Source organism: Balaenoptera physalus, assembly GCF_965194825.1.
Source record: "Balaenoptera physalus genome assembly, chromosome: 10".
Lineage (NCBI taxonomy): Eukaryota > Metazoa > Chordata > Mammalia > Artiodactyla > Balaenopteridae > Balaenoptera > Balaenoptera physalus.
This window is the reverse complement of record NC_138889.1, coordinates 106,726,935-106,737,807: the sequence shown is the minus strand read 5'-3', so window position 1 is coordinate 106,737,807 and position 10,873 is coordinate 106,726,935. Positions and strand designations below refer to the sequence as shown.

The following is a 10,873-nucleotide window of genomic DNA, read 5'->3' as shown; positions in this document are numbered from 1 at the left end:
TAGGGGAAGCAGAAACCGCCCTAGAGGACCACACCTCAGAGAAGAGCAGGATCTCCCAGGTGGTTTTGCTGTGAGGCTTCAGGCAGAGAAGGCAGGCCTGAAAGCCGATCTCCAAGAAGGCGTGGCTCCAGAATGGTGGCAAATAAAAACCCGGAGAGCCAGCACCGCCTGGAGACCAGCAGGAGGCCAGAGGAGCCACTCAACAAGCCACTCAGCTCCTGGGCCTTGGAAGTGGTGAGCTCACTGAGGCAGCAAGAGCCCTGCGAGGGCCTGGGGACTGCAGAGAAGGGTCCTGCGGGCAGATAGATGGGGCAGGTGGAGGGAGGCAGAGGTTTGTGGTCCAGATGGTGGGGAGGTTCCGGGGGAGAATCACGGCAGTGGGCTGACACACAAGTCACGCTGGGACAGCTGCGCACACTCACACGCATCCAGAGAGACACGGGCAGACACGCACATCCACATGCACACGCACCCAAAGGCAGGTACAAGGAAAAGACAGCCCCTCACAGGCAGGCCTCACCCCAGTCAGACAGACCAACCTAGCCCCGCCTCATTCACCTGGAGGCATGCAGTATTGAAAGAACACCCCCTCCCACCTGCACACGCATCTAGAGACATCTATCTACCCACTGTGTTTCAGATGCCCATGGCGTCCCCCCAAACCCTGCTCCTCTGCCTGCTGGTCCTGGCGGTCACTGAAGGCCAGGGTCAACAGGCAGCCATCCCAGGCTGCTACTTGCACCGTAAGTAACCCTGGGAGCAGAGCGCTGGGCGGGAGCAAAGAGCTGATGGACTGGACAGAGGGGCAGGCAGCACCCTCGAGGGACCCAGTGAGGCTCAGGCAGCAGGAGCTGGGCGAGCCTCCGCCAAGGCACCATCTACTGCTCGCCTGTCTTCTTCTAGCCTTCAATGTGACGGTGCGAAGTGACCGCCAAGGCACCTGCCAGGGCTCCCACGTGGCACAGGCCTGCGTGGGCCACTGCGAGTCCAGCGCCTTCCCTTCCCGTTACTCGGTGCTGGTGGCCAGTGGCTATCGACATAACATCACCTCCGTCTCTCAGTGCTGCACCATCAGCAGCCTGAGGAAGGTGAGGGGGCCCAGCTCGGTGGTGCTCGTTGCGGGTAGGGGAGACGGAGGAGACGGGGATCTAAGATGGCCTGAGAAAGGGGACTGGAACAGACACCCACCTCTCCCACAGGTGAAGGTGCAGCTGCATTGTGGGGGGGACCGGAGGGAGGAGCTGGAGATCTTCACGGCCAGGGCCTGCCAGTGTGACATGTGTCGCCTCTCGCGCTACTAGCCCATCCTTCTCCCGCCACCCTCCCCTTGGTCAGAGGGTTTAATGTTGGAGTATATCCTACATATCCTGAACCTCAGCAAGGACAACAGCTCCAACCCTGTGAGAAGAGGGGCGTTTCTGCCTCTTCCCCACCTCTGCCTGGCTTCCTAACCAGTCCTTCATCATTTCATCTCCCTCTTTGTCCTAAATAAAGCAAGCAGATCATGAGTTTCTCTCTTTATTAAATCTACCCCCAGCCAGGGAAAGGGGAACAGACCATGGTTACTGTGACCACCCCCCCTTGCCCCAGGACACAGGGAATCTTCTGCCTGTGCCCTCACCCCTCCCCCTGCCCAATAAATAAAAAGGGGACAAGGATGTACAGGGCAAGGGAGGGGAGGGAAGGAAGGAGGGTGCCCCAGGCCCAGGATAATGTCTGTGTTGCAGGTGAGCTGGGGGAGAATAAATAGACCATGGATCCCATGGTGGGGTGAGGAAGGACCTCCCGCTGGCACAAGGTGGGGCAGGTGAGGGGCCGAGTCCCCTTGCCCTAGGCTGGGAGCAGGGGGTGGGAACCTGCCTGCAGTCTGTAGCCCAGCTTTGTGGGGCAGAGGCAGATCCCCGACGGCAGCTTCCTGGTCAAGCTTGCCCTGGTCAAGTCCTGCCAGGAGGGCCTGAGAGTTCTGTTGCCAGGACCCCCATCTCTCCTCCTCTCCCCCCAGTGGAAACTGCCCATGCTGGGCCAGGCAGGAAGCCCTCCGAGCCCCCTCTGGCAAGGCCAGGAGTAGGTGTGTATCTCTCTGGACCCCTGGGCAGGAGGGAGGATGGAGGGACTGACAGCTCTGGGTTTAGCTCCTCCCCTCCTGGGGATCTTTAGCTCTGACCTCCACCGGTGGCCACCTGGGGTGTAAGCCGCTGGAGCGGGGCCTCTTTGGCCCCCTGGGTCCCCTGTAGCCGGCGTAGCCGTAGCTCCTCCAGGCCTTGCCACAGCTCCTGACGTTCCTGGGCCTTCTGCTGTTCCCTGGGGAGAGAGGGGGAGGCAGTTCCCTTACCTGGGGCCCCACCTGCAATCCAGCCTCCCTCACCACCACGCCACCTGCAAAGAGACTCCACTCAGGGGAGAAGGCACTAAGGAGAGACTGGTCGCAGCCTGTGCTCGTGGAGTAAATGGAGCAGCCTGGCCCTGAGAGGCCCCAGCTGAAGTACAGGGTGCTCCGTACCTGGAAGAAGTACCTGGGAGGATAACTGGAGGATGCAGGGGACAACTGGGCTTGGGTGCCCCAGCACTTGGCAAAAACATAGGGAGAGACTTTAAACATCTGATCAGATGGGATGTGGGCTGTCCTCTTCGGTTCCCTCCAACCATTAGGAACTGGTTCTTTTCTGCTTTTCTCCCCTCTCCCTCCATGTCCAGCCTCCCAGCACTCACTGCTGCTTTTCCAGCTTGTAGGAGGCTGTGAGCTCATCAAACAGCTTCCCATTCATCTCCATGAAGGTCTTGAGCACATTGTAGATCAGAGACACAATGGTTCTTGGCAGGGTCAAGGGAGGGGGTGAGAGATGAGAGCAATTTCAGTTGGGTCCCACCTCCCTGTCTGGCATTCTGCCTGTCCCTGTGTCCCAAATACAGCATGCAGCCCTGAACACCACAAGCACTGCCCTCTGCCTGCCCCTTTCACCACCCCTCTGCCATCTTCGGATGCCTTCCCTGATCCTCTCCAGCTAGCAGGAACCCCAGTTCTGGACCGGCTGGCCCTGCCCCAGGTTCTGTGGGTTAGGTCAAGGCCTGGGCACTCACTGATTCCAGTGCTCCTTGGAGACTTGGTAGAGGGTCCCAAACACAGCAGGCAGCACAGTATGGCAGTTGTCCTCAATGAGGCTCAGGATATACTCATTGTTCCAGAAATACAGAGCCCGCTCTGCAACCTGGGGCAGCGAGATGGCAGAGTAAGCGCCTGGCAGTGGCTTCCCTGCACATGCAAGGCCTGGTATCCATCCCCAACCCAAAACCCAGGGCACCCTGACCTCCACACACCCCGTCTTCAGGGCTCATCTGACCCACGGGAGGAAGCAACATGGTGAGGTGAAAAGAACACTGGATTAGGAGTCCAACGCTCAGAGGTGAATCCTGGCTCCACTACACACTGGCCACATGACTTTGGACAGGGTATTTAACCCCTCAGCCTCTGTTTTCAAATCTGTAAAGTGGGGCTAATAATAGCTACCTCCATATGGCTGTTGTAAGAATCAAATGAGGTATTCAGTAAACTGAAGTGCCAGAGTCACTGTGAGGAAAAATTGACAACCACCAGGTATGGCTCATAAAAATGAGAGAAAGTCTGCACACACGTGTAGGAGAACACCGGTTACAGCCAGCCTGGATGGTGTGGAGAAGCCTCGCTGGGCTCTGAAGTGGGGCTAATGAAATCTAAGGCCACTAAGGAAGCGGAAAAGTCATGACAACCATCCACCCCATTCATGGACATTTGCTAAACATCCATTTCAGTTTACAGAACGTGTTTATGCCACCATCTCTTCGGTTCTCATCACCACCTGTTGGCCCATTCTACAGATAAGGAAGCCTAATTTGACTCAGAGTGGTGAAGTGATTTGCTCAAGGCTCCTCAGCCAGTGGAAGGTGGATCTGAGGCTTGACCCTAGGTCTCCTGACCCTAAGTCCAGCATCTCCCCATTATTAGACCCAGGAAGGTCCAGAGGAGAAACTGAGGGCAGAGGAAGCTGTGTTAGGTCAACTTGCCAACCTTACCAGTCCATACCCTGGCTCTCACCCCCACCCATTCCGGCCCCATACCTGGAAATGGGGGCTGGACACACAGCGAGCCACCTGCTTGAAGAGGGGCTCCTGGATCTTCACGAACTGGGAGGGCTCAATGACATCCAGAATCTCTTCCATCTCCCCCAGAAACATCACCTGGGGTGGGGGTAGGGACACAGGGAGCAGCAGTTCCCATCTCCCCTGACACACACCTGACTGCCCTCTGGAAGCTGAGCCCTCCCAACCTCCCTGTGGTGGACGTCAAAGCCCTTCTTCATACCTCCTTCTGGGTACAGGTTTTTGGCCAGTATTTGAGCAGCCCCCGGATCACCTGTGGGAGTTGAGGCAGAAAAGAGTCAGACCTGCAGGGGTGGGGGCTTGCCCTTCCCCCCAGAGGTACTCACATGCTCTGTCAAAGTGGCATCCTTCTCCAGGAACTGTACCACACAGTATGCCAGCTGCAGCGGGGCGCGGCGGGGGAGGAGTAGGCAGAGAGAAGGAGGACAGGGGTCAGGAGGGGACCAGGACAGGACGCTAGACATTTGCTCATTTCCTATGTCTATCCTCTTATCCACCAATCATTTACTGACCACCTAGGATACACCAGGCATCATGCTTGGTGTGCGGGGACACAATAACGACCTCACAGGGGAAACATTCAGCAAACTAGTCCTTACAAATTTTACAAAAGTTTCCTTAACTGGAATCTGTATCATGATCTATGGGAATACAGAAGGAGGAGAGCTCAATCCTGCCCAGGCAGGTCGAGCGGATGGGGGCTGGGAAGTCTTCGGAGGCCAATGTCTGAGATCGGCCTTAAACGGTCATGGGGATTCTCTAAGGTAGACGGAACAGAATTAGTCAAGAAAAAGGTGAGAGAGGATCCCGTGAGTTCACGCTTTAGTGTGGCTGAAAGCAGAGTGTCAGGCTGGCTCTGCAGGCCCGCGTGGCTGCCCTGACTCTGTCAGGACCTCTCTGCCGTGGCAGGACCAGGCCTGGCCCTTACCTGGGCGTGAAAGACAGACAGCGACTTGACAGAGTGCAGGGGAATCAGGACTCGAACCAGAAACTGCTTGTGCTCGGTCTTCAGGGGCAGCGCAAAGCCGTTGATGATGCTGAGGAGGGGGCAGGAGAGATGAGGAGGGTTGGGATGACTGGGCCTCAGTCCCTCCTCCCAGAATCCTGGTGCTCCAGCTGATGCCCAGAGAGAGTCACCTTCCTAAGATCTCCAGCAGCTCAGCCACGCCATTGAAGTGCTCGAGTTCATAGATGAACCTTTGAGAGGAAGAGAAGGATGCAGAAGGGCTCAAGGCAGTTGGAGCAGGCCCAGCCCTCCTCTCTGTCATCCTGCCTGCCCACCCCCAGCCTGCACATCAATCCAACTCTCTCCCCACCCAGAGGCTGTGCTCCCTTCCCAAAACCCCAAACCGGGCCCCACTGAGATCCACACCCACCTCTTTATTACCCTTCTCAGCCCAGCCACCAGTGCCACTCTGGGTCCCAGCTCAAACCTTTCTTCTTCTTCTTTTTTTTTTTTTTTAATTTTTATTGGAGTATGGTTGCTTTACAATGTTGTGTTAGTTTCTACTGTACAGCAAAGTGAATCAGCTATACGTATACATATATCCCCTCTTTTTTGGATTTCCGTCCCATTTAGGTCACCACAGAGCACTGAGTAGAGTTCCCTGTGCTATACAGTAAGTTCTCATTAGCTATCCATTTTATACATAGTATCAATAGTGTATATATGTCAATCCCAATCTCCCAATTCATCCCACCCACCCTTTCCCCTCTGGTATTCAAACCTGTCTTCTATGAAGCATTCTAACTCGTCTCTTCCTCCCCGAGACCCTAACCCTCATTACCTGGTCCCCATCCAGTCCACAGGCACCTAGCCTGAGTCCTTCGCTCTTCATGCCAATCAACCAAAAGAATGACAAACACTCACAGTGTCTATTCTGTGCTACGTACTTCTCAAAATTATCCCAGGAGGTAGACCTTATTAGATCCATTATACAGATGAAGAAATCAAGGCTCAGCAGTTCAATGAAACTTGCCCCAAAGTTAATAAGCAAGGGACCTAATACACCACTGAGCTCCTGGAGGAGAGGGGTCATGCCTCACCTATTTTGTAGCTAATAACGATAAAAGCTAATGTTTCAGAGTTCCGGCCTTGGTCCAGGAGCTATACTGAGTGTTTTGAAGGCACTGCCTCATTTCATCTTGATGATTATCTCTGTGTAGTATAGTTATCATTCCCATTCTAGAGATGAGCAAACTAGGAGAGAGCTTAAATAATTTGCCCAAGTTCACCCAAATATTTGAACCAAACTCAAATACAGGCCATCTAGCTCAAGAGCCAGTCTCAACTACAAGGCAATGTGGGTCCCTGATGCCCAGTGGGCATTGGTGCTCAATACATATTTGCAGAAAGAATCTCTTTCTTTGGGTCCTTAAGGCCTGGTATGACAAGGATCAAAAGATTTAGATCCTAGGCCCCCTGAACTGACCTAGTCCCCGCAAACCACTTCATCTCTCAGCCTCAATTTCCTCATCTGTAAAATGGAAATAAATACCCTTTCTCTACTGATCTCACAGGATTTGTATAAGCAAAAATTATATAATATGTTGCCAAGAAAAAACTGGGCCCCCCAGCCCAGAAGCTTTTGCCTCTGTCTTCTCCCCATAGCTCTCTCCCTCCCTCCCCAGGTCTCAGCGGGGCAGGCCGCAGGCACCCACCGGAGGAAGATATGGCTGCACTGTTTGCGGATGTAGGCCCGGAGCCCCAGGAACTTGCCGTAGACCCTGTGCAAGATGGTCTTGAGGTACTCACGCTCCCGAGGGTCCTCGCTATCAAATAGCTCCAGGAGCTGTGGGACACAGGATCAGGGGTTAGGAAAGAGGCCAAGCCGGTTGCTTCCATCCTATCCCCACGCCACTCAGAGAGCCTGCCCCTGCCCCATGACACCACCCGGCCTGGGCTCCCCACTTCACCATCAGGACAAACTTTTGATCCACATATCTCTTGGCCACGGAGGGCTGGAAGTCTGGGCTCTCCAAGAAACGCAGGAAAAACTCATATACCAGCTGGAGGAGGGGAACAGACGGAAAGGTGAGTTCAGGAGCAGCCTCCCCCCTCATCCTGCCCTGTGGCCCTCATCCAACAGTCCGGGGCCTAAGGAGACCCTCTACCCTCTCCTCGGATCTCTTCTGAAACTCAGATCCCTGTCTTCTCCAGCCCTCATACCTGAAGATGTGGCCATGAAGGCTCAAGGTTGGGCTCATCCTCTTCAGGGTCAAATTCAGGGTTCTCACTGGGTGGCAGCGTCCGGAAGATATTCACTGAGATCTGAGGGGACAGAGTCAGGGTTCTTTACGGAAGAACCCTTGAAGGCGGAAGCCAGGACATCCCTCATCCAAAGTTTAACGGGCCTCAGCACCTGCCCAAGCAACCAGTTCACTCCTTGGCAATCATCACCTGAACATCTAGTTCATGGAAGACCTGGGCCCAGGGTTGGGGACCCAGGGGTGGATGAGATACACCCCTGCCCTCTATCAGGTGCAGTCCAGCAGGGAAGACGAGATGGCAAGTGGTAAGGTCTAAGGACATTCTAAGCAGCAAGAGGGAGATTTCTAGCTTGGGCACTGAGAGAGGCTTCATGGAAGAGGCAGCACCTGAGCCAGGCCATGGCGATAAGGAACGTGGTGGGAGTGCACACCAGGCCTCAGGAGAGCATAAGCAAAAGCGCAGGGTGGGACAAGCCCAGGAGGCACTGAGTGACCTACACTGGCTGGGTGCTGGGCAGCAGTGGGGCTGGGACAGGGGTTGCGGGGGAGGAAGATGTGGGCCTTGAGGCCAAGCCAAAGAGTGTGGGTTTATTCTCCGCACGGGGGCTCCGCAGGCAGGCTTAGGGTTCCCATGGGCACCAAGCCCTCCCCCAGAGGCCAGGTGCCAGGTGCTCACCATGCGGATGACGTCTGGGTAGACAGGCTCAATGAGGACCCCCCGAGTGCTCCCCACACACTCCACCAGCTCATTGAGCGCCGCCCGCTTCACCTCCTTCCCCTTCAGGTCGGCCACACAGTCCAAGAAGTCAAACATCACCCCACACTGGGCCAGCTTCCGGCTCAGCAGCTCATGCAGCTCAGAGGCTGGCACATCTGGGGAGGAGGGAGGGGGCTGAGCCTGGGCCCCAGCTGCCACAGCTCTGGGCAGGGGCGGGCCCTCCTAATCCCTAAGGCAGGCTCCTCTGCCCCCCAGACCCCATGCTTTTGTGCCATCTCCCACTCCTTGCAGAAAGCAAACAACTTCTGTCCCATCCTCCATTCTTGTGAAGTAAAGGAGCTTCATCTCTTTATCCTAACCTAGGCTCAGTGAACATGATAGCCTGATTTTCAAGCGTGGTAACAGACCCTGGCTGCCTGGGCTTTCCACAGGTGCCCAAACAGCCACTGCCTCCCTCTCATAGGCGGCACTCTGTTCTAAGAGCCAGAAGTGGGGAGAAGAGCCAGCACCGAGGACCTCTCGGGTGCCCTCTGCCTCAGCCAGTTGGGCCCTGTAGCCCAGAGTTGGGGGGACTTCACGGTGACCGCAGGGAGGCATGCTAAGCACCTGCCCCAGGACCCCGGCAGCAGCTGGGCTGCTAGTGGCCTCCTGGAACCCAAGCTGTAGGCCCCACCCTTGGCCCTGGTCTGCCCCCCAGGGTGGCGCCACCTCCAGATGCCCCACCTCCAAGGATGACAGGCCAGTCAGGCCATGCGTCAGCAGAGAGGGTAGAGGGCTGGCGGGTGGCGGTCAGGTGGTGGAGTCCCTGGCCTGGAAGGGGCCGTCCAGACTCCCTCCGATGGCAGCTGGCAGCTGCTTCCCACCACCCCACCCCCAAACCTCACTTGCCCACTCCAGGACTCAGGTAGCCCCGGAGCCCAGAGCCGGGCTCACCTTTGAGCAGGGGCAGTGGGATGAGTTCCTGCTGGTTGCTCTGATAGCGGAACTGAGAGGAGCTGTGGGACCGCCGGGGCCGGGCCCTGCGGAGGGAACGGCGGGAGAAGCCGTCCACCTTGTCGGGTGGGGGCACCGGGGACAGCCCTGGGGACGAGGGGCTGCCGGGGGTGCTCGCGGGGGGCAGCTTCGTCTCCATGGCGGTCAGGCGGTGGGCCAAGCCTTCAGAGCCCCTGAGCTTCCCTCTGGGCCTGCAGGACGCTGCGTGAGGCTGGGCTGACTAACTCGGGCCCATCCTGTGCGGTGGGGAGGCGCACAGCCACAGTCCTGGCCCCCCCCCCAGGGCCTCTGGCAACTGCCCAGTCCTGGGGGGCAAGCACGGTAGAGAGGAGGATGGCTCAGGTCTCAGGTCCTTCCTGAGGGTCGGAAGAGTCCAGTTAGGGTTCCCACCCTGGCTCTTTTAAAAAAGAAGTCAGGGCAGAGAGGTCAGCAAGAAACAGACAGAGAGAGCCTGTCAGTTCTTTCAGGACAGCGCGTGGGGCTGCGGCGGAGCGCCCAAGTCTTCTTTCCCTCCTACCCTGGCCCAGACCCTAAAGAGAGGCGCAGCCCTCTCCCACAGGAGACAGGGCCCTCCCTTCTCCCGGGCTGAAAGGCCCCAGACTCCAAAACAACCCCTCTCGAAACAGGGCCTCTCCCGCCAGCCAGCCCCTACCTGGAACGGGGACCTCGTTCCTCATCCCTGGCCCCTAAAAGAACGGGGCCCCCGTTTCTGCTCCACTAATCCGGTCACCAGGGACTTCCCCAAGAATGAGGGTCCCATCCCCCTGCCCCCCCACGACCCGCAGCCTCCCCCACCTCAGTTTCTCCTTCCTCGCCCCCAGATCTCATCTGCTTCTCGAGGGGGGGCCACTCACTTCTCAGATGCCCAGACTTTGGTCGCCGACCCTCCAGGGGCTGCCGGTGGGGAGGGGAGCAGCTGTTCAGGGCTCCCGAGCCGCGGTCCGGTTCAGGGCGCTGGCGCTGGGAGGCGGCGCTCCTGGGTTCTCTCTCTGGCTCCGGGGGGGCCGGAGCGTGCACCCAACTCAGCCTCGGGTCGGGGCGCGGGCGCCCGACGGGCTCTGGGCTGCCCGGGGCAGCGCGCGGACCTCTCCTCAAGTCGTGGGACCCGACCCGCGCAGCACCACAGGAGCCCCGGCTCTGTGCGCACCGGCACCCGCCGCCCAGCTGCTCACGATGACATCAAGTCACCTCCCCCAGTCGGCCCGCACATCCCCGCGGGTTTGGGGGCCGGGGGCGGGGGCGGGGGGGGGGGGGGTGCTGCGTCAGGAAGTTCCCGCCCGGGGCAGCTGGGAGATGTAGTCCCCTCACCAATTAAAGCGGCTGCCTGACCAAAGGGGTAATCCCTGCGGGCACCCAGGGACACGACTGAAGCTGAGCGGGAAGGGGTCCAACTGGCGCTGGGTTCCTGCTTTCTGCAAGGGAGACTGCACAGGGAGAGAGGAAGACTCAGGAGTCTGCACCAGGAAGCTGGGGGCGATGCCAGGACTCCGGCAGGAAAGAGGCCCAATCCTATGTCAGGCCCAAAGATTTGGCCTGCTCCATCTGTGCCCCAGGCATTCCACCCCCAAGGGAACCCCACCCTCACTCCAGAATGGCTGGACGCTTCAAAACCCCAGTAGAAACTGGCACTGGACTGGTTAATAGTCTGCAGTGAGCCAGTGCCTGCTGGGAGGGGTGTGGTGCACCCAAGGCTGCTGGGAAATGCAGTCCTTCCTCAGGCCTGCAGTCCCCCTCCCGTCCCTTGCTGTCTAAGGTGACATCATGATCTGGGTTTAAAGGGCCAGCCTAGGAGTGGCAACGCATCAGAGCAGGGGGTGC

At 57.8% G+C, this 10,873-nt stretch overlaps 2 protein-coding genes across 5 annotated transcripts; one reads left to right on the top strand and one right to left on the bottom strand.

Moving 5' to 3' along the window:
• Positions 1-28: 28 nt before the first annotated feature.
• On the top strand, positions 29-1,508 carry GPHA2 (glycoprotein hormone subunit alpha 2). Its single transcript, XM_082476976.1, has 4 exons — positions 29-234; positions 641-743; positions 904-1,088; positions 1,200-1,508. The coding sequence occupies exons 1-4, from the start codon at positions 133-135 to the stop codon at positions 1,299-1,301; spliced, it is 492 nt and encodes a 163-aa protein (XP_082333102.1). The 5' UTR covers positions 29-132; the 3' UTR covers positions 1,302-1,508.
• Positions 1,506-10,048, bottom strand: PPP2R5B (protein phosphatase 2 regulatory subunit B'beta). 4 transcript variants are annotated; one of them, XM_082476964.1, is made up of 15 exons: positions 9,910-10,048; positions 8,996-9,411; positions 8,021-8,217; positions 7,304-7,405; positions 7,051-7,143; positions 6,796-6,926; positions 5,272-5,331; positions 5,063-5,171; positions 4,461-4,514; positions 4,337-4,387; positions 4,093-4,212; positions 3,079-3,206; positions 2,710-2,811; positions 2,501-2,566; positions 1,506-2,301 (listed from the first exon to the last, which is right to left on the bottom strand). In XM_082476964.1, the coding sequence occupies exons 2-15, from the start codon at positions 9,192-9,194 to the stop codon at positions 2,154-2,156; spliced, it is 1,560 nt and encodes a 519-aa protein (XP_082333090.1). In that variant the 5' UTR covers positions 9,195-9,411; positions 9,910-10,048; the 3' UTR covers positions 1,506-2,153. The 4 variants fall into 4 exon arrangements, with proteins under 4 accessions (XP_082333090.1, XP_082333092.1, XP_082333091.1 ...); XM_082476966.1 differs by having other exon boundaries at positions 8,996-9,081; XM_082476965.1 differs by lacking the exon at positions 2,501-2,566.
• Between the last annotated feature and the right edge of the window lie 825 nt (positions 10,049-10,873).

Bases quoted from the DNA above. Each gene is read 5' to 3' on its own strand.
- GPHA2 (XM_082476976.1), top strand. From the start codon at position 133: ATGGTGGCAAATAAAAACCCGGAGAGCCAGCACCGCCTGGAGACCAGC. The intron at 235-640 runs GTGAGCTCACTG...ACTGTGTTTCAG, and splicing joins GCTCCTGGGCCTTGGAAGTG to ATGCCCATGGCGTCCCCCCA. The intron at 1,089-1,199 runs GTGAGGGGGCCC...CCTCTCCCACAG, and splicing joins CCATCAGCAGCCTGAGGAAG to GTGAAGGTGCAGCTGCATTG.
- PPP2R5B (XM_082476964.1), bottom strand. From the start codon at position 9,194: ATGGAGACGAAGCTGCCCCCCGCGAGCACCCCCGGCAGCCCCTCGTCC. The intron at 3,207-4,092 runs GTATGGGGCCGG...TCGCTGCCCCAG, and splicing joins TGTCCAGCCCCCATTTCCAG to GTTGCAGAGCGGGCTCTGTA. The intron at 2,812-3,078 runs GTGAGTGCCCAG...GACCCTGCCAAG, and splicing joins TCCAAGGAGCACTGGAATCA to AACCATTGTGTCTCTGATCT.